Source organism: Phoca vitulina, unplaced genomic scaffold (genome assembly GCF_004348235.1).
Source record: "Phoca vitulina isolate PV1807 unplaced genomic scaffold, GSC_HSeal_1.0 scaffold37, whole genome shotgun sequence".
Lineage (NCBI taxonomy): Eukaryota > Metazoa > Chordata > Mammalia > Carnivora > Phocidae > Phoca > Phoca vitulina.
Window position 1 is genome coordinate 16634552 of NW_022589740.1, and position 23052 is coordinate 16657603.

General features: G+C 34.9%; 1 protein-coding gene across 3 annotated transcripts in view; it reads left to right on the forward strand.

The window, feature by feature from the left end:
- The window catches only part of VPS13A (vacuolar protein sorting 13 homolog A), a 267298-nt gene that overhangs the window by 106068 nt on the left and 138178 nt on the right, over positions 1-23052 (forward strand). For all 3 annotated transcript variants that reach the window (XM_032427535.1, XM_032427534.1, XM_032427536.1), the window contains exons 23-26: positions 6348-6486; positions 19059-19140; positions 20600-20751; positions 21148-21304. In XM_032427535.1, coding sequence (XP_032283426.1) covers positions 6348-6486; positions 19059-19140; positions 20600-20751; positions 21148-21304 — 530 coding nt within the window. The remainder of the gene's footprint in view (positions 1-6347; positions 6487-19058; positions 19141-20599; positions 20752-21147; positions 21305-23052) is intronic.

Genomic DNA, 23052 nt, shown 5'->3' on the forward strand with positions numbered 1-23052 from the left:
ACCTTCTGCCCCTCTCTCTCTTCTTCTGGGATCCCAATTATTCTAATATTTATTTGTCTTATGGTATCACTTATCTCTCGAATTCTGCCCTTGTGATCCAGTAGTTGTTTATCTCTCTTTTTCTCATCTTCTTCGTTTTCCCTCATTTGGTATTCTATATCACTAATTCTCTCTTCTGCCTCATTTATCCTCTCCAAAAATGGACAGCCTCCATTTTTGATTGCACCTCATTAATAGCCTTTTTGATTTCAACTTGGTTAGATTTTAGTTATTTTATTTCTCCAGAAAGGGTTTCTGTAATACCTTCCATGCTTTTTTCAAGCCCAGCTAGTATCTTTAAAATCTTCATTCTGAACTCTAGTTCCGACATCTTACTAATGTCCGTATTGATCAGGTCCCTGGCTGTTGCTACTGTCTCTTGTCCTTTTTTTTGGGGTGATTTTTTTCCTTCTTGTCATTTTGTCCAGAGGAGAATAGATGAATGAGAGAACAAAATGCTAACTAACAGGGTAACAACGACCCCAGAAAAATATACACTAAACAAATCAGAAGAGCCCTGCAACCGGGGGAAAAGAAAGGGAAAGAAAGAAAAAAAAAAAGAAAAAGAAAAAGTTAAAAAAAAAAGAATGTAATCAGATATGATCAGGCTGGTGAATAGATCAGTGCCACACACTAGATTTTGGGCGTATTTTGGTCTGTCAGAAGAAACTGCCTCCTAAATTTTAAAGAAAGAAAAGCTTATATATGTACAAAAATAAGGGTAAATACGATGAAGGGTTGGAATATGACTGTTAAGATGAAAATTGTAAAAGATTTTATAAAAGGAATTGATAAGTTGGTTGAAAAAAGAAAGAAATTAAAAAAAATAAAAGGGATAGAATGTTGTCAGGCAGGAGAGTAGAACAAAGCCATACACTGGAGATTTAGGGTATGTTTTGGTCTGTTAGAAGAAACCGTATCCCAAAATTTTAAAGAGAGAACAATTTATATATATATATATATATATATATATGCCAAAAATAAGGTTACAGTGAAGGGATAGAATATGACTTTAAAAATGAAAAATAAAAAATTTTTTAAAAGGCATTGATAAGATGTTGGTTGAAAAAGGGAAAAAGAAAAATTCAAAAAAAAAAAAGAAAGTTAAAGAAAATTAAAAAAATTAACTTTGAAAGACTAAAGAATCATGGGGAAAAAGCCATGAATTCTATGTGCAGTATTCCCCTAGCGTTGGTTGATCGGTAAACTTGGTCTTGGCTGGCTGTTCTTGCTGATCTTCTGGGGGACGGGCCTGTTGCCGTGGTTCCCACATGTCTTTGCCGGGGTTGGAATTGCCCTGCCCTTGGGGGTCGGGTTAAGTAATCTGCTCGGGTTTGCTTTCGGGAGCTTTTGTTCCCCGCAAGCTTTCCCTACAGCTTTGGAGGCCGAGAGTGAAAATGGCAGCCTCCCAGTCTCTGCCCCGGAGGAGCCGAGAACTCGGGGCCCCACTCCTCAGTGAGCCCCCAGAGAATCCCCGGACTGTGGGATCAAATCCCCCCATGTTGGGCTCCCTGCTCAGTGGGGAGCCTTCTTCTCCCTCTCTCTGCCTGCCATTCCCCCTGCTTGTGTTCATGTGCTGTGTCTCTCTCTCAAATAAATAAAATCTTAAAAAAAAAAAAAAGACTACTTAGAACAGTTATAGGGTCACAGGAAACAATTGTTGAAGTATAGTTGACACTAAGGTTACATTTGTTTCAGGTGTACACAGTGATTTGACACCTCTGTATGTTGTGCTGTACTCACCACAAGTGTAGCCACCTTCTGTCACCATTCAAGGCTATTACAGTATCATTTGACTGTATTCCTTGTGCTATACCTTTTTATCCCCATGACTTGTTCATTCCATAACTGGAAGCCTGTACCTCCCACTGCCCTTCACGCATTTTCCCCAACCTCCTCCCCCTTCCCACTGGTAACCATCACTTTATTCTCTGTATTTGTGTGTTTCTTTTTGTTTTTTAGATTCCACATAGAAGTGAAATTATATGGTATTTATTTAACTTAGCATTATACTTTCTAGTCTTTCCATGTCACAAATGGCAAGATTTAATTTTTTTTCATGGTGGAGTAATATTCCATTGTATATATGTACAACTTCTTTATCCATTTATCTGTTGATGGACACTTGGGTTACTTCCGCTGGCTTTTTTTAAATACTACTACAAACATAAGTGTGTATGTATTTTTTCAAACTACTGTTCTCATTTTCTTTGGGTCAGTAACCACCAGTGGAATTACTGGGTCATAGAGTATTTATTTTTAATATTTTGAGGAACCTCCATACTGTTTTCTGCAATGGCTGCACAGATATACCTTCCTGCCAATGCTGCATGAGGATTCCTCTTTCTCCATATTCTCCAAATAACAGTTGTTATTTGTCTTTTTGATTTTAGTCGTTCTGACAGGTGTGAGGTGATATCTCACTGTGGTTTTGATTTGTATTTCCCTGATGATGAGTGATGTTGAGCATGTTTTCATGCGTCTGTTGGCCCTCTGTATGTCTTCATTGGGAAAATGTCTATTCAGGTCTCTGCCCAATTTTTTTTTTTTAAGTTTTATTTTATTTATTTGACACAGAGAGCACAAGTAGGGGGAGCAGCAGGCAGAGGGAGAGGGAGAAGCAGACTTCCCGCAGAGCAGGGAGCCCAAGGCGGGGCTCCATCCCAGGACCCTGGGATCATGACCTGAGCCGAAGGCAGACGCTTAACTGACTGAGCCACCCAGGTGCCCCTCTCTGCCCATTTTTTAATTGGATTGTTTGGTTTTTTTGGTGTCAAGTTGTAGAAATTCTTTATATATTTGATATTAACCCTTTATCGGATATATTATTTGCAAGTATCTTCTCCCATTCAGTAGGTTGCCTTTTCATTTTGTTGATGGTTTCCTTTGCTTTGTGAAAGCTTTTTATTTTGATGTAGTCTCAGTAGTTTATTTTTGCTTTTGTTTCATGTGCCTGAGGAGAGATACTTAAGAAAAGTGTTGCTAAGGCTGATGTACAAGAGATTACTGTCTGTTTTCTTTTAGGATTTTTATGGTTTTAGGTCTCAAGGAGTTGAAACTTATATCCACAGAAAACCTGCATGCAGATGTTTATAGTAGTTTTATTTACACTTTTATATAAAGCTTATACACACAAATTTTATATTTCAGTTTTATAGCCCAGACTTGTAAGCAACCAAGATGTCAGTCAATAGGTGATAAACTGTAGCATATCAAACAATGAAATATTATTCACTGCTAAAAGGAAATAAGCTGTCAAGTCATGGAAAGATGTAGAGAAATGTTAAATGCATATTACCAAGTGAAAGATGCCAATCTGAAAAGGCTACATATTGTATGATTTCAACTAGATGACTTCTGGAAAAGGCAAAACTATGGACACAGTTAAAAAATCAGTGCTTGCCAGGACTCGAAGGTGGTAGGGGAGCGATGAATAATTGAAGCCCAGGGGATTTTTAGGGCAGTGAAAATACTTTACATGATATACTCTAGATGATATAATGATTAATACATTTCATTATGCACTTGACCAGAGCCACAGAATGTACAATGCCAATAGTGAATAGTAATGTAAACTGTGGACTTTGGTGATTATGATGTGTCAGTGTAGGTTCATCAGTTTCAACAAATGTACCATTCTGGTTGGGAATGTTTTTAATGAAGGAGGCAATGCATGGGGTATTAAAAAAAAAATTTTTTTTTTTCTATCTCCTTTCAACTTTTCTGTGACCCTTATTTGTAGATGAAACTATATATAGAAAACCCTAAAGATTCCACCAAAAAAACTATTAGAATAAATGAATTCAGTAAACTTGCAGATAAATAATTAATATACAGAAATCTATTGCATTTTGATATACTAATAACAAAGTGCAGAAAGAGAAATTAAGAAAAAAATCCAATTAACAATTGCACCAAAAAGAATAAAATACCTAATAAACATAACCAAGGAAGGGAAAGACCTGTACTCTGAAAACTATAATTATTGATGAAAGAAATTGAAGACACCAACAGATGGAAAGCTATCCATGCTCATTGTTTGGAAGAATTGATACCATTAGATGTCCATACAACCCAAAGCAATCTATAGATTCAGTACAGTCCCTATCAAAATATCAATAGCATTGTTCACTGAACTAGAACAAATAATCCTAAAATCTGTATTGAACCGCAAAAGACCCTGAATAGGCAAAGCAGTCTTAAAAAGAGTAAAGCTGGAGATAACAGCATCTCAGATTTCAAGATATACTTCAAAGCTGTAATAATCAAAGCAGTATGGTGCTGGCACAAAAATACACACATTGATCAGTGGAACAGAATAGAGTTCCCAGCGATAAACCCATACCGATATGGTCAATTATAAAAAGGAGGCAAAGATATACAATGAGGAGAAGACAGTCTCTTCAAAAAATGGTGTTGAGAAAACTGGACAGCTATGTGTAAAAGAATGAAATTGGACCACTTTCTTAACAGCATGCACACAAATGAGGTCAAAATGAATTAAAGACCTAAGTATGAGACCTAAAACCATAAAAATCCTGAAAGAAAACGTAGATAGTAATCTCTTGAACCTCAGCCTTAGCAACACTTTTCTAGATTAGTCTTAAATTTTTTGAAGAGAATATCTTTGCTTCATTGTATTGCCTTTTCTCCTTTGTCAAAGACCAGTAGGCTGTATTTATAGAAGTCTACTCCTGTGCTCTCTATTCTGACCATTGATACCTTTGTCTGTTCTATTGCCAATACCAGTATCTTGCTTACTGTAGCTTTATAGTAAGCCTTGTGGTCAGGGAGTGTCAATCCTCCATCCTTGTTCTTCTCCTTCAGTATTATGTTGGTTATTCTGGATCTTTTACCTCTCCATTTAAACTTTAGAGTCATTTTGTCAATATTGATTAAGTAGTTGGCTGGGATTTTGACTTTCATTGCATTGAGTCTATGAATCATTTTAGGAAGAACTAACATCTTGAGAATATTGAATTTTAATATCCACAAATAAATATGGAGCAACTCTTCATTTATATTCATTTCTTCTTTGATTTCATTCATCAGAATTTTGCAGTTTCCTCTGTATAGATCTTGTATATATTTTGTTAGATTTATACCCAAGTATTACATTTTTTGGGTGCTTATATAAATGGTATTATTTTTAATTTTTAAATTCTACTTGTCCATTCTATGTAGGAAAGCAATTGACTGTTGCATACCAACCTTGTATTATGCAGCCTTGGTATAAGGGCTTATTAGTTCTTGGAGTCTTTTTTTTTTTTTCTCTCTTTTTAGATATTCTGTATAGATGATCATGTCATCTGTGAACAGAATCTGTATACCTTTTATTTCCTTTTCTTGTCCTGTTGGATTGGCAGAAACTTCCAGTACAGTGTTGAAAAGGAATGATCAGAGAGACCTCTTTGCTTTGTACCTAATCTTAGTGGGAAAACTTAGTTTCTTACCATTAAATACAATAGCTGTAGGTTTTTTGTTGATACTCCTTATCAAGTTGAGGAAGCTCACCTTTATTCTAGTTCATCGAGAGTTTTTATCATGAACAGGTGTTGGATTTTGCCATGCATCAATTTATATGATCATGTAATTTTTCTTCAGTCAGATCTGACTTTTAAACATAATTTAGATATATTATCTCTTAGAGAAGTTATTTGAACTTGCTAAGCATTAGTTTCCTGTTAGGAACCATATATATATGGGAACTTATAAAAAACAGAGAGCAGAAATTGGTTGTTTACCTTATAGGCTGTGAGAACTTATGATAATGCATATCAGTGCTTTCCTTAATGCCTATCTTGTAATAAACAATAATTATTGTCAGCTGTATTGGCAACTAGTAAAGGGATAATAAACATAATAACATTAGACAATAAATCTCTGAGGCGCCTGGGTGGCTCAGTCAGTTAAATGTCTGTCTTAGGCTCAGGTCATAATCCCAGGGTCCTGGGATCGAGTCCTGTACCAGGCTCCCTGCTCAGCAGGGAGTCTGCTTCTCTCTCTACCCCTCCCCCTGCCCGTGCTCTCTCTCTCTCTCTCTCTCTCTCAAAAATAAATAAAATCTTAAAAAAAAAAAATCTCTGAAAAATAATGAGTCTAGTTCACCTAATGAGATGGGTCGGTAAGGCCAAATAGAAATTTGAATGGAGATTGTGAAATGTCTTATGGACTATGTGGATAATTTTTTGAGCTTAAAATTGCATTCTATTATTTTTGGGTATATTAAGGGGAACAATTGTGTTTTTAATTAGTACACTTAAATCAGAATGAAGTTTGCTTTAAATGATTCCTGTTTTTTGGAACAGATTCAAGATTTTTGGAAAGTTACCACTGATTTCTTTACGAATCTCAGATAAAAAACTGCAAGGAATTTTGGAATTGATTGAAAGCATTCCGAAACCCACACCTGCAACTGAAACATATGCCCCTGCCAAACCATTTCAGGTAATATTTTTGCAAAATTGATTAAAGTACAAATTAAAGAAACTTGACAACTTTAGCCACAAATTTTGGGTAAAACAATTTAATTCATTTTCAGGAGAACTTAAAAATTACAATTAGGGCTACCTGGGTGGCTCAATTGGTTAAGCATCCAGCTCGATCTCAGCTCAGGTCTTGATCACAGGATTGTGAGTTCAAGCCCCACAATGGACTCTGCTAGACATGGAGCCTGCTTTAAAAAAAAAAATTGGGGCACCTGGGTGTCTCAGTTGGTTAAGTATCCAACTCTTGATTTCGGCTCAGGTCATGATCTCAGGGTTGTGAGATTGAGCCCTCCATGGGGCTCTGCAGTGGGCCTGGAGCCTGTTTTAAGATTCTTCTCTCTCCCTCTCCCTGCTGCCTTCCCCACCCCGTGTTACTCTCCCCCTCTAAAAACAATTTTTTTTTTTTTTTTACATTGTAAAAGAGAAAATGATGAAAGAGTAAAAGGTACAAATAGTAAAGAAAGTTATGTGATAAGTCTGCTTTTCTTCACTTTGTCTGGCTTGCAGTCACTGTCCTTAATGGTAACACTGTTAACCACTTCTCTAGTTTTCCAGAAATGTTTATGGCATATACTATGGCATGCTCATGTGTGCATATATACATATGTACTCTTAAGTTCTTAAAATTTACACAAATTGTATCATTATACTTACTGTTCTGAATCTGTATTTTTTCACCATTATCATATTTTATATACCTTAGATCTTCATATTAGCACGTATAGATCTACCTTTTACTTTTCAGAGCAATATAGTATTGAATTGTGCAAGTGTACTGTCATTTGCGTAACATAATCCCCTTTTGATGAACATTGATATTGTTATGAGTGCTCACAGTTATAACCTACTGCTTTCAGCTTCCTTGTACATATATTTGGGTATATTTTTATCCACTGGATAAATTTGTATAAGTGGAATTGCTCAGTGAATTTTACATTTTCATGAACTTTGCCAAATTTTCTTTTTTAAATTGAGTACTAATCTATAGTCCCACCAGCAGTAAATGAGTGTTTGTTTCTCTGTTCTCATTAGTCGTAAGTATTAACAATTTAAAATTTATTAAATGAAAAGTTATATTCTGGTTTTGATTTGCATTTACAAGTAACATAGGGCTTCTGTTCATAAGTTTAGTGGGTGTTTGACTTTCTGTTTTTGAAAACTATGTCTTGTGTTGTGTTGTGGAAGGAAATTGTTGCTTTTTGTTCTTTACAAACATTTTTTTGTTTTTTCTTGGATTCATTTTTGGCATGCCAAAGCTTTTGCTTTTTACATATTCAGAGTTATTAAGGTGTGACGCCTGGGTGGCTCAGTCAGTTAAGCTTCTACCTTCGGCTCAGGTTATGATCACAGGGTCCTGGGCTCAAGCCCCCCATCTGCCGGGTTTACTGCTCAGTGGGGAGCCTGCTTCTCCCTCTGCCTGCCTCTCTCTCCCCCTCTCTTTCTCTCTCTCTAACAAATAAATAAATTAAAATCTCGGAAAAAAAAAAGGTTAAGGTTTTCCTTCATGATTTCTGTTTTATTTTATGTACCTTATTTCTTATGAAGAAAATTTCAAAAAGAAAATATCCATTTGTGGCAACTGGGTGGCTCAGTTGGTTAAGCATCTACCTTCAGCTCAGGTGATGATCTCAGATCCTGGGGTCGAGTCCTGATCAGGCTCCTTGCTCAGCGGGGAGTCTGCTTCTCCTCCCTCTGCCCCTCTCCACTCTCCCCACCTTGTGCTCTCTCTTTCAAATAAATAAAATCTTTAAAAAAAAATTCACTCATGTTTTTCTCCTTTTTAAAATTTTAATTTCTTTTCACGTTTAACTTTTTTTCTTTTGAAATAATTTCAAACTTATAGAAAAATTGTAAAAATAGTATAAGGAACTTCATAAAACCCTGTGAGAGTAAGTTGCTGACATGTTATACCATAACCCTGAAAACAGTAGTGTTTTGTAATATTTTTTCATAATCTGTTGCTGAGCTTTTAGTTAACAGTTACTTTTGAAGAGCAGAGTTTTTAAGTTTGGTGAAATCCACTTTGTCAGTATTTTCTTTTATGGATGAAACTTTTTATTATCTCTGAAATCTCTGCTTAACACAAGATCAAGGTTTTTCCTGTGTTTTATTCTAGAAATTTTGTAGTTTTAGGTTTTATGATCCATGATCCATTTTATGTTAAATTTTTATGTGGTGCATGTGATGAATTACTCTGTTTGTACATTTGTATTTTTAGTTATTTTAGTTTCATTTGTTGAAAACACTTTCTGTCTCCATTGAGTTGAGTCTGTTTTTTGGCCCTTTTCTACTTCAGTGATATTCCTTTGATTTTTATCTATCCTTTTGCTGATACTATAATGTCTTACTTACTACATGGCTTCATGGTAAATATTATGTATGTATGTGTGTATGTATCTCCTTTTTCAGATGTTAAGGAGAATTTTTCTGGGACCGTCTTGTGAGTCTGGTTCTTCCATCAGTTTTATGCTATGTTGATGGCACCTCTGAGTCCTTTCTGGCATAATATATATTGTATTTTACATTTTTATATATGTTTCCTTCTTAAATGCTTCTAAGAGAAAGTACTTGGGTAAACGTTAGGTTCATTCTTAGTTATCACTGAAGCCTAAGAGGACTCTTGTCTCTCCCAACCCCTGGACTTAATCTGTATATCAAAAGGCTGTTGAACCTATGATCTATACTAGATGTTCTTTTTAAAATCAAATGCCTATATAAAAATAGGCTGAGAATAACTATATAATACATCTTACACTGAATTTCTGTTATGTGTCAGGCCACACATTTGGCTAAGGATTACTACATAAGGTCATCTGTTAATTATTTATATTCAACACCTAGCCCAGCACTAGATTTTGCATATTTTTATCTTTAATCCTTATCACAATCCAGCAAGTTAAGTATTAATATTAACAGTTATTATTTTGCCCAGGAAACAGACTCTTAGGTTAAATACTTTGCTAAGATGATAAAGTTTGTAACTTTTAGCTTGCAGAGCCAAATTTTGAGTTCAGGTTTCTTTTTCTCTCTTTAAACAAATCTTACAGCCCTACAGCTGACATTCTTTTTGCTGTTTTCATGCTGCTTTCTGTATAAATGATATCCTAACCTGCAGGGGCTTTATTTTCCACTTTCTCCCAATTTCCTAAGAAAGTTCAGTACAAAACACTAGATCATTACTAAGAGTTTTAATTTAACTTGAAGGGGTTTCATAGGTCAGATAAAGAAAAGTTTTTTAAACAAAGAATCACCCCTTCACAAGTCTGAAAGATTTTAACACCTAAATATCTCTTGAAGCTGGATGTTCCTGTCCACTTCGTGTAATAGATTTTACTTTTTTCTTAATTTTTATTTCAGCTTTATTAAGGTACAATTGACAAAACTATAAAATACTAATGTGTACATTGTGGTGGCTTAGTATGTGTATATGTTGCAAAAGGATTTCACCTGTCTAGTTAATTAACACATCCATTACTTCACATATTTGTTTTTGGTGAGAATATTTAGTTCTACTCTCTTAGCAGATTCCTGTTATTTAATACAGTGTTGTTGACTGTAGTCAGCATATTTTACATTAGATCCTTAGCCTTACTCATCTCAGAGCTGAAAGTTTGTATCCTTTTACTAACTGCTCCCTATTTCCTCCACCCTACAGCTCCTGGCAACCACTTCTCTACTCTGTTGCCGAGTTTGACCTTTTTGTTGTTAGATTCCACATATAAATGGTACTGTGCAGTATCTTTCTCAGTCCAGCTTATTTCACTTAACATCATGCCCTCAAGTTCCATTCATGTTGTCACAAATGGCAGGATTTCCTTCTTTCTCATGGTTGAGTAATTTACATTATATATATAAATATATGTGTGTATATATATGCTTATATATTGTATATAAATGCCATGCTTTTATCCATTCAAATGTTTGATGGACACTTAGGGTAGTTTCCCACATCTTGGCTATTGTGAATAATGGTGCAGTGAATATGGGAGTGCAATCTCTTTTTGATATCCTGTTTTCATTTCCTTTGGAAAAACCAGTTAAGTGAGATTACTGGATCATATGGTAGTTCTAATTTTAATTTTCTGAGGAACCTCCCCACTATTTCCTTGGTGGCTGCACCAATTTATATTCCCAACAGTGCACAGGAGTTCCTTTCTCTCCACATCCTCTCCAATACTTGTTACCTGTTGTCTTTTTTTTTCTTTTTTTCAACTTTTTAAAAGATTTTATTTATTTAGGGGCTCCTGGGTAGCTCAGTCGTTAAGCGTCTGCCTTCGGTTCAGGTCATGATCCCAGGGTCCTGGGATCGAACCGCATCGGGCTCCCTGCTCAGCGGGGAGTCTGCTTCTCCCTCTCCCACTCCCCCTGGTTGTGTTCCCTCTCTCTCTGACAAATAAATAAATAAAATCTTTAAAAAAAAAAAAGATTTTATTTATTTATTCATGAGAGACAGAGAGAGAAGAGAGAGGCAGAGGCAGAGGTTGAAGTAGGCTCCCCGCGGAGCAGGGAGCCTGATGTGGGGCTCCATCCCAGGAGTCTGGGATCACGACCTGAGCCAAAGGCAGACGCTTAACTGACTGAGCCACCCAGGTGCCCTTTTTACAGGTTTAAAAACTTTTTATTTGAATATTAAAAATTGTGCATTCCAGTAATTAAAATCATTTGAACAGAAAAATGGTACTGTGGTTAAACCCCGTAAACCCCATTTTACAGCCTGTAAGATGCCTTGGGCCAGCTTGGTTTTTACTCCAGATTTCACTGTCCTCCCACCCAGCATCTTCCTTCACCAATATGCAAGTTCTTTTCCTTTCCTGCCAGCTAGCTGGCAGATGGGAGTGGCAGACCTAGCCTTGTCGTCAGTAGTTCTCAATTCTTTGATGTGAAAAGGATGCAGTATAGTCATTTAAATTCGATCCACCTCTTTGCATGTTACAAAGTTAAACAGCTTAAAGAAGTAAAATAAGACAATGTTTGTAAATGTACAGTGCAGCGTTGGCAGCACATGCCTCATTGTGATTCTCTTGCTTGCTTCTCCTGTTCATTTGTTTCTCTTGTATTTCTGTCTTCTTCATTATCGATGTATTGAATTTCTCAATATCATCCATATCAGGTTTGTCAGACATGGAAGAGGAAGCAGAGAGTGGTGCACAAGCAAATGAAGTCTGGTCTGTGCGGTAGCCACGCTGGGTCTGTTGTCCTTTTGATCATGGCCATCCTAACAGATTTCGGCTGATACCTCATCATTGTTTTGATTTGCATTTCCCTTATTAGATGTTGGGCATCTTTTCATGTGTCTGTGGACCATCTGTATGTCTTCTTTGGAAAATGTACATTTCTATCTTCTTCCTGTTGTTTAATTGAATTGTTTGTTTTGCTGAGTTGAATGAATTCTTTATATTTTGGATATTAATCCTTTATCAGATCTATTATTTGCATATATTTTCTCCCATTCAGTTCATTGCCTTTTCATTTGTTGATAGTTTCCCTTGCTGTGCAGAAGTTTTTTAGTTTGAGGTGGTCCCACTTGTTTATTTTTGCTTTTGTTGCCTTTGCTTTTGATGTCAGATCCAAAAAGTCATTGCCAAGATTGCTATCAAGGAGCTTACCTGCTTCTGTTTTCTTCTAAAAGCTTTATGGCTTCAGGTCTTCCATTCAAGTCTGTAATCCATTTTAAGTTGATTTTGTGTATAAGATAGGAGTCCAGTTTTATTCTTTTGCATGTGGCTGTCTAGTTTCCCCAGCACCATTTGTTGAAGAAACTATCCTTGTTGTATATTCTTGGCTCCTTTGCCAAAACTTGATTGTTAATGCTTGGGTTTATTTCTGGCCTCTCATTTCTGTTCCACTGATTTATGGATCTGTTTTTGTGTTGGTGCTATACTGTTTTGATTACCTTACCTTTGTAATAGAGCTTGAAGTTAGGAAGTATGATGCCTCCAGCTTTGTTCTTCTTTCTCAAGATTGCTTTGGCTGTTCAGGGTCATACAAATGTTAGGATTATTTTTTCCACGTGTGTGTAATACACCACTGGAATTTTGATAGAGATGGCATTGAATCTGAAGATTGCTCTGAATAGTGTGAACTTTTTAACAATACTACTTTTTGCAATCCTTAAGCATGAAATATCTTTCCATTTGTGTCTTCAGTTTCTTTCATCAATGTTTTATAGTTTTCAGAGTACAGATTTTTCACCTCTTTGATTAAATTTATTTGTAGGTATTCTTTTTGATACAGTTAAAAATGGTAAATCTTGAAATCAGATAATGTGACGTCTAAATTGTTTTCTTTTCCCAAATAGTTTCCACTAGTTCTTTCCCTATAATTTTTAGAATCTGCTTTTCAATTCTACAAAAAAATTCTGTGGGGATTTTCACGGTGATTTTATTGTATTATCAATTTGGGGAGAATTGACATTTTAACAATATTGAATCTTTCAGTCCATCAACATGATATATCTTTTCATTTTTTTAGGTCTATTTAAGTTTTTTCATAAGTATTTTGTAGTTGAAATATACATGTGCTTCACATATTTTGTTGTTCTGTATCCCCTGAAAATCCACATATTGAAGCCTTAACCCTAGTACTTCAGAATGTCACTGTATTTGGAGATAGGGCCTTAAAAAGTGGTTAAGTTAATAAGAGGCCATTAGAGTGGGTCCTAATGCAGTCAGTCTGGCATCTTCATAAGAAGTAAAAATTCAGACACAGAAAAAGACACCAGAGATGCACATGTACCCAGAAAACACCATTGGGGGGGGGCACAACAAGGAGGTGGACATCTGCAAACCTAGAAGAGAGGCCTCAGTTAGAACAAATTATGTCAACACCTTGATCTTGGACTTCTTATCCTCCCAAAGTGTAAGAAAATAAATTTCTGTTGTTTAAGCCCTCCAGTCTATGGAGTTTTGTTACGACAGCCCTCGCAAACTAATACAGCTTTTGGTACCAGAAAGTGAGGTGGTATTGTAACAAATATGTTGTAGTGGGTTTAGAACTGGATAATAAGTAGAGTGTGAAAGAGTTTTGAGGCAAGATGATCCTTGTTATAAAGGGGGAAAGAACTTGGCTGGATTATTTTCTAGTGTGGAACAATGTAAGTGATGAACTTGGATATTTAATTGAGATTTCTTCTAAGCAAACTGTTCAAGACGTGGTCTTATTTTTTCCTAATTGCTAATAGTAAAATGCAAGAAAAGATACATTTTTAAGAAGGATTTGTGAAGCAAATCAGTAACAGGTCTTAAAGATTTGGAAAGTGCTAAACCTATCCGTATGGCAAAAAATGGGAAAGTGTGTTATAGAGAGAAAACCAAGGGCATTTGCACAAAACACTTGATAAAGGACTTAAGGGTGTGACTCAGTGGCTCTAATCCATCATCTCAGCCGAAGCCAGGAATAGAGATGGGGCTGTACCAGCTGAAGTACTGCCAGCTTAGACTAAAGAGGGCAGAGCCAGGACAAAATGAAGAAGATCCCTTGAAGTTCGGGGATACTGCAGGGTGGAACAGTAGGGCCATCCAGCTGGGAACGTGCTTTATTCTTCTTCAGTAAAAGGGAAGAGAATAATCCCGAAGGTTATTCTGAGATCCACAGAGGTGCCACTACCAACATGGGCTCAAAAGGTATGGGTTTTGGGGGATAAAGTTCCCTCCTGGATTTCCGAGAATGGTGCCACTTTCTCAGTTTCAGTGGGTCAGGCTGCTACTACCCATGACTTCAGTGGCAGGAGTGTAGTTAGTCTTACCTTATTAGGAATAATAATAGCTGTAGATTTTTCCTACATGTTATTTCCCAGGTTGAGGGAAGTACTCTTTTATTCTAGTTAGCTGATAGTTTTATTTGTGTCAGGAATATTTGTAGCATTTTATGTAATGCTTTTGCTGCATCTGTTGTAATCATACAGTTTTCTTCTTTATTCTTTTAATATGAGGAATTACTTGTTTCTTGAATGTTAAACTAGCCTTGTATTCTTAATATAAACCTCCTTTGCTCAGGATACTTTTAGTACATTGTTGGATTTATTTGCTAATTTTTTGTTGAGGATTTTTGTATTTACGTTCATATAGGATCCTGGTTTATACTTGTTACGTGTTTGCATATGATATCAGAGAAAGTCCAGCCTTGTAAAATGAATTGGAAAAGTTTTCCCCCATTTCTTATTTTATAAGAAATATACTGTAAAGAGTAGATACTGTTTCTGTCTTAAATACCAGTGAAGCCATCTGTGCCTAGAATTTCTTTACTGAAAGATTTTCAAATTGTTTCATTTTTACAGGACTGTTTACAGTATCAGTTTATTCTTGCATGACCTTTGTAAGATTTTGTCTGTTAAGGAATTTGTTCATTTCATCCACAGTGTTGAATATGTGGAAGTAATGTTGTTCCTAATATGTCCTTATCCTTCAGATGACTTCAGGATCCATAATGATATTCATTTGTTATCTAGCACTTTTCAGATCCAGAATTTCTCCTTGAGTTCTTAAAATTTGTCTCTTCATTGTTTTCTCTTTGTTGTGACATCGTTGTTGGGATTTCCTTTAGCTCTTTCTCTGTGGTCCTTTTCAGCTTTCTGAGCATATTTGAGGCATTAAAAAAAAAAAAATCCTTTTGTAGTAAGTCCAGTGCCTTACTTCCTCCTGAATTGTGTCTGCTAATTTTGTCTGTGCATGGGCTGTCCTTACTTGTTTCTTTGCATAGATTGTCCTGTTTTGTAATCAGACAAAGGAATTATGAGAAAACTATAGAGATGTACGTTCATTAACATAGATGCAAAAATCCTTAACAAATACTACAACCAAATAGTATGACATATAAAAAGGATAATAAACTATAATCAAATGCATTTACCTTATGAAAGCAAAAATGGTTCACCGGTTGTTGCTATTAATCCATGGACTAAAGGAGAAAAAGTATATGGTCATCTCAATAGAAGAGGAAAAAGTATTGACAAAACCCAACAATTATTGATGATAAAAACTTTAAAAAAAATTTACTTGAGAGAGAGAGTGAGCGAGCAAGAGAGAGCCCAAGCGGGGGGAGGGGCAGAGGGAGAGAGAAGCAGACTCCCTGCTCACCGGGAACCCGACTAGGGGCTCGATCCCAGGACCCTAGCATCACAGCCTGAGCCGAAGGCAGATGCTTAACCCAATGAGCCACCCAGGTGCTGCAATGATAAAAACTCTTAACAAACGGGGAATAAAAGAGTTTCTTCAACCTGGTAAGGGACATCTAGGAAATTAAGTATTGAACTTAATTTGAGAAAGACTGAATGCTTTCCCTGTAAGATCTGGAACAGTTCAAGAATGCCTTTTCTCACGACTTCTATTCAAGTTGATAGTGAATGTTCTAGCTTTTGCAAATAAATCAAGAAAAAGACAGAATTAGAAAAAAGAAGTAAAACTATCTTTATTTGCAGATGAAGTGATCATTCATGCAGAAAGTCCTAAGGAATGTAGAAAAATAACACTAGTAATAACAAGTTTGTGAGATACGTTATCAGTGTAAATAATTGTTTGTAAAAATGAAAAATATTCCATTCATCACAACACTAAAAAGGGCTAAATACTTAAGAAAAAAAATTAACAAAAGAAGTACAAGACCTGTAAACCTAAAACTGCAAAACATTCCTGAAAACAAAGAAAGCCTAAACAGTGGAATGATATGCATAGCCAAGGATTGGAGGCCTGACCTCATTGAGTTGGCAATCTTCTCCAAACTCTGTAGATTTCTCACAACCTCAATCAGAATACAGAAGATTTCTCTCCTGGAAATTAACAAGTTAATTATAAAGTAATGTAAAGGACACATATTAGCTAAAACACTTTATTTTTAATGTGAATTCCAGTATAGTTAACATACAGTGTTACATTCATTTCAGGTGTACAGTATAGTGATTCAGCACTTCCCTATATTACTCCGTGTTCTTCCAAGATAAGTGTACTCTTAACCCCCTTCATCTGTTTCACCCATCCCCGCTCCCCCATTAACCATCTGTTTGTTCTCTGTAGGTAAGAGTCTGTTTTTTGGTTTGTCTCTTTTCCTTTGTTTCTTAAATTCCACATGTGAGTGAAATTATATGGTATTTGTCTTTCTCTGGCTTATTTCACTTAGAACCATACTCTCTGGATCTATCCATGTTGTTGCAAATGGCAAGATTTCATTCTTTATTATGGTTGAATAATACTGCATTGCATGTATATACCACATCTTCGACGGACACTTAGGTTGCTTCCATAATTTTAGCCAAAACAATTTTGGATAAGAATAATGTTAAAGGTTTTCTAATACTTGATTTCAAGGTTTATTTTATAGCTACTTCATTAAAGAAAGTGGTTTTGTTTGGTATGAGAATAGACATACAGATCAATGAAGTAGAATAAAGCCTGGATATAAATGTACAATATAATACATGGTTAATATATATATTTGATTTCATACAAAGATGCCAACCCAAATAAGTGGGGGATATGTGATAGTTCTTTCAATAAATGATTCTGAAATAACTAGATTTCCAAGTGGGAAAAAAATAACACATGGAATTTAACTTGAAATGGAACATAGACATAAATGTAAATGCCCCCAAAGTATAGTTTCTTTACCAAAAAACATAAGAGAAAATCTTTAAGTGCTTGTGGTAGGTAAAGATGTCTTGGGATAAAGAAGCACAAATAAGAAAAATAAATTGATGACAATTAAAATTTTCTACTTTTTGAAGGACACCTGTTAAAAATGAAAAAGGCAAGCCATCCAATTGCAAAAAACATTTGCATTACATAATATACAAAATACTTTATCCAAAATATATAAGGAGAGCAATAGCCCAATAAAACATGAGCAGACATGTGAAAAGGTATTTAATTTTATTACTCATCAGGAAAATGCAAAACAAAATCATTCTATCATTAATGTAGATGTAAAAAATTGCAGAACATTAAAAATTGAAATTAGGACAGCATAGTTCTTTTGAGGGGTATGCCTAATGATCATGAGTCCCACAGTGGAGGTTTCTGCATTGATAGTAATGTTCTATTCCTAGGTCTGGATTTTGGGTGCGTGGGTGTGTTTTCTTTATGACAACTTACTGAACCTTATACTTAGTTAATGTATTCCTATGTAGTATGTTTCAGTAAAAATGTCTTCCCAAAAACAAATAGGATTTGGAGAGGGACAAACCCAACCCATGAACCTGTGTAGGACATGTAACTGTAACGCATTTGTGAAATTCTATTTAAAGCTAAGGTGAAATTGCCAGGAAGATTGCCAGAATTTAAAATGTCTGAAAACACTAAGCATTTATGAGGCTATGCGGCCATACAAATTCTAATCTGCTGACATTAGTTTAATGTGTTGCAACTACTTGTGAAAACAGTTTGATACTACTTAGTAAGGTGAACATGTGCAATTGCACTCCTTCATATATACACCATGGAAAATCTTACATATGAACACCTGGAGACATGTTCAAGGATGCTTATGGTGGCACTATGAGTAAAAGCAAAGAATTTGTAAACAATACAAATACTTATCAACAGTGTACTGGACAAATAAGTAGTAGTTTATTCATCAAATGTGCAATATAGTAAAGCAGTGAGAATGAGTGAACAATCAATATGGATAAAATTTAAACATTATTTTGTAGAAGAATATCATATGAAAATATGTGTGATACTCCCTTTTTGTACAGTTTAGAAGGAAGCAGAGGATAAACCATGTTAAAGAATCATGCATAGGAGGTAAAAACAAGTAAATTAAAGTGAAATTGTGATCAATTTTAGGGAATATAATCAAGGAAGATCACATGAGATGCTTCTAGGTAGGGGTATAATATTGCTTAGTTTTTTGGCCTGGGTAGAAGTTTCAGGTATGTCTTACTATTTTATCAAATTGCATTATATGTTTTTATGTATCATATCATCTCAAAGCAGTAAAAAAGTGAATTTAATGAAATATTTTTTAAAAAATGAAAAGTAAAAGTGCAAACTTCCCAACTCTGTGGGGTTTTAAATATTGGGACTGGTTATTTTCTGTGGATATCCTGAGATGGTTTTCTTATTTAGTGAGACGTTCAGTATCTAAGATCTTTTCCTACTCAAAGCCTGTCAACAAGAAAATTAATATAACAGTTCTGTGATTTCTGTTTAGCCTTGAAGTTGTAAAACCACTTTTTTTTTTTTAAAAAAAGATTTTATTTATTTATTTGACAGAGAGAGACAGTGAGAGAGGGAACACAAGCAGGGGGAGTGGGAGAGGGAGAAGCAGGCTTCCCGCCGAGCAGGGAGCCCGATGCGGGGCTCGATCCCAGGACCCTGGGATCATGACCTGAGCCGAAGGCAGACGCTTAACGACTGAGCTGCCCAGGCGCCCCATAAAACCACTTCTTTAAATCTATATTCTATAATTTATTTACCTAATTCAGACTGGACTTTTTTTCTTAGTTCAAAGTGAGATTTTTTGTTTGTTTTTGTCAAAATTGTCTTACGACTTTGAATAAAAATTTTTATGCTAATTAACAGTGAATTACTTTTCTTCCAGATTCAAAGGTCCACTTCTTTGGGAACATCACAGATTTCACAGAAAATGCTTCCTTTCTTGGAACTTCCATGTGTTGATGATGGTAAAACGAAACTGGTTTAGGAAGTTTTCCTTATTAAAATGTATTATGAATATAATTTTCATTTTGAGATTATACAAAAAATTGTAGGCAATAGCAGATATGTATATGTTTTCCAGAAATTTTCACTAAAATTTCTTTAAGATAATAGAACTTGGATGTTCCTTAAAGTTGCTTTTGCAGCAGGAATTTTTGGTAAATAAAAGTTAAACTCATAATCTCACAAAATCCACTAGTAAGTTAACCTCCTTTGAGCTAGGAGCCCCTATGAAACTCTATTGATATATAATTTATAATGTTACTTAGTTATTTGGAGAATCTTGTCCTAGTAAAGCTTTAGTTTTATTTTTATATTTTCCTTTTTTATTAAACGAAAGAATCAAGCCTTAATCCCTACATTCACACTATGAAAACTGGTAAATATTTTGACATCAGATACCTGCTTTTTCTTGGCCACATTGGAAAGAAACGTAAACCTATTTCTCTATTTTTAAGGATTTAAAAATTGCTAAATGTTACGTAACTGAAGTTGCCATGTCAGTCTTCAATTTTCTACAGAACGTTTTTCTTTCTGTGTGGTTAAGGGGTGGGGAGGAGAGGTTTGTGAGATCATCTACCCTAAATTCAGTTTTTGGTTGTTAGCGATATACCTTAGATGGTTTTAGTTTCCTTTAAATCTTCTTTTAATGGTTTTACTAGTTTTGTAGTGTTTTTAATAGTAAATTCTAGAAATTTATTATATATGTGTGTGTATACATACATACATACATACATACACACACACACACAAACGAATGAAATAGTGATTGATCTCGTTTCTTCATCCGAACCTCAGGGCCTGCTTTGTTCTTTTAATATTGCAGATTTTGTAACTCATTCCTATTTTTGTTACCCAGGTAGAGCAAGCTATTAGTATGTTCTTTTGAAAATTCATGTTGCATGTAATCATTGGCATTGGCATTTGCTATAAAATTTTCTTTTGCGGGGCGCCTGGGTGGCTCAGTCAGTTGAGCATCTGACTTTGATTTCAGCTCAGATCATGACCTCAGGGTCATGAGATCAAGCCCTGTGTTGGGGGAGCCCAGCATGGAGCCTACTTAAAATTCTCTCCCTCTGCCCCTCCCCACCCCCGCTGGTGCATGCACATTCTCTCTCTCTCTCTCTCAAAAATAAAAATAAAAAATAAAATTTTTGTTTGCAATTTTTAGACTAATGACTTTAAAAGGTGATGTTCATTAATCTAAAGTTGAACTTTATATTTTCTGTATTTTTTGTCATCAAAAATGTTATTTTCAGACATAATCTCTATTCTTTTCTATTATTTTCTCATCTTTTTATTCAAATTTTGAAATATTTAGACCACTAATATATTTGTATTAATACTTATTTCAGAAAAATTATAAAAATGTTATTAAGTCAGTCATTTTGATTATTGACTTAAACAATGTTCTATAATATTTAGATTCAGAGGAAGAATTTTTTGATGCACCATGTAGTCCCTTGGACGAACCTCTTCAATCTCCCACTGAAATTCAAAGTTACCAAAAAAAATTTCAAAAGCCGGATTGTTCAAAAAATATGATTCAGTATAAAATAAGATTTGAAGTGCCAGAGGTATGTACCATGGTAAAATTAATATGGCTTCTTTAAATTGTTTGTCATTGCTGCTATTCAGTGTATTTATATAGTCGCATTGCTAACATGTACTCCTGTTTTGTCCAGTTTAAGCTGAATCCAGGTGTTGCTATGTGATTTTTCCTCCCTTTCTTTGAGGATTAATTTTCTTAATCAAAAGTTAGGAGTTTAGATCATATATTATGGGTATTTGATACATATTTATTAAAAATAGTTAATTGTACAACATAAATGTGTAGGTATGTGTGATATAAAATCTTTCCTAAGTTTTAAATACAGATCATATGTATACCTTATATATCCATTTATAACCACCATCCACATAAATAATTTTTTATTTTGGTAGTGGTAGTTTCTTTTTTCTTTTCTCTCCAGGTTTTGATTCAGTTTTATCACCTTGTTGGAGATTCTGAACTACCTGTGGTAGAAGTTGATGTTTTAGGATTGGGCACAGATGTTGAACTTAGAACATTTGATTTGAAAGCAAATGCCTTTTTGAAAGAGTTCTGCCTAAAATGCCCAGAACACACTGGTAAGCATCTCAATTTTTTTAAAGTAATAAACTTTATTGTTTGACTCCCTGCTAGAGAGTTTAAAATTCTCTAGGCTTTGAATCAGTACATTTATTAAAAATTCTCAAAGAAATACTGTATTATGAGTTGGTCCTCAGTTTTTATCTTATACTTGGAAATCTAGGAAGGTAGATCAAAGACAAAATGAAGATAATTTTTTTTCATAAAGGAAAATAAAACAGTCCTGGTTTACTTTTAAATCTAATTCAATACTACAATGCTGAATTAGTTTCGTATTGATAATGTAACAATTTACCACAGACTTAGTGTCTTACAACCACAGAAATTTGTTGTCTTAAGTTCTATTAATCAGTAGTCTGACATAAGTCTTAACACATAAAAATCAAGGTGCCAATTGGAGCTCCTCTATGGAGACTCTAGGGGAAGATCCATTTCCTCGCTCATTCAGTTTTTGCCAAAACTCATTTCCATATGGTTTAAGTCTGCTTCCTGCTACCTGTTAGGTGAGAGCTGGCCTTAACTCCTACAGGCCTCCCTAATTCCTTGCATTTGGTTCCCTATATCTCAGAATTAGTACAGGTTGATAGATCCTTCTCATGTTGTCATCTCTGATCTCAATCCAGGCTAATTTCCTCTTTACCTAATTATCTTTGCAAAATCCCTTTTGCTATCTAAGGTAACATATTGTCAGGTTGTAGGGAGACATAACATGGATATCCTTGGGCGTCAGGGCATAGCATTATTTTATCTACCATAAACATTTTATGTCCCATGATCATAATGGATAAATTATATGATATCTTGGATAATATTTCCATTTACTGTGTTAGGCATTTAGGAGAGAGTATTACGTATATTCCTTTATATTTTTGGATTTATTCTTGTAAGATAATTATAAATGGTTGATGGAATGATTAAGACAAACAATTTATTTCTAATCTGAATGCCTTTTATTTCTTTTTCTTGCCTGATTGCTCTGGCTAGGACTTCTAGTACTATGTTGAATAAAAGTGACAAGAGTAGGCACCTTGTCTTGTTCCTGATTTAGAGTAAAAACATTCAGCTTTCACCATTGAGTATGATGTTAGCTATGAGCTTGTTACATATGGTTTTTATTATGTTGAGGAATGTTCCCTCTCTACCCACTTTGTTGAAAGTTTTTATATAAATGGATGTTGAATTTGTCAAATGCTTTTCTTCATCCACTGAAATCATAATATTTTTATACTTCATTTTGTTAACGTAGTATATCACATTAACAGATTTGTGGCTGTTGAACCATCCTTGGAATAAATTCTACTTGTTTATGTTGTATGATCCTTTCAATGTATTGTTGAATTTATTGTTCTTATATTTTGTTGAGGATTTTTGCATTTATGTTCATCTAAAATATTGGCCTGTAATTTTATTTTCTTGTAGTATTCTTGTCTGGATTTGGTACCAGGGTAGTGCTTGACTTGTAAATGAGTTTGGAAGTGTTTCCTCCTATTTTTTAGAGATGTTTCAGAAAGATTAGTATTAATTCTTCATTTAATGTTGGGTAGTATTTATCAGTGAAGCTATCTGGTCATGGACTTTTGTTTGTTGGGAGGTTTTTGATTACTGATTCAATTTATAAGTAATTGGTTTATGTGTATTTTGTATTTCCTGATTATTAAGTCTAGGAAGGTTGTATGTTTCTAGGAATTTATCTGTTTCTTTTAGGTTGTCCAATTGTTGGTGTTAGGATTTTTTCATTGTAGTCTCT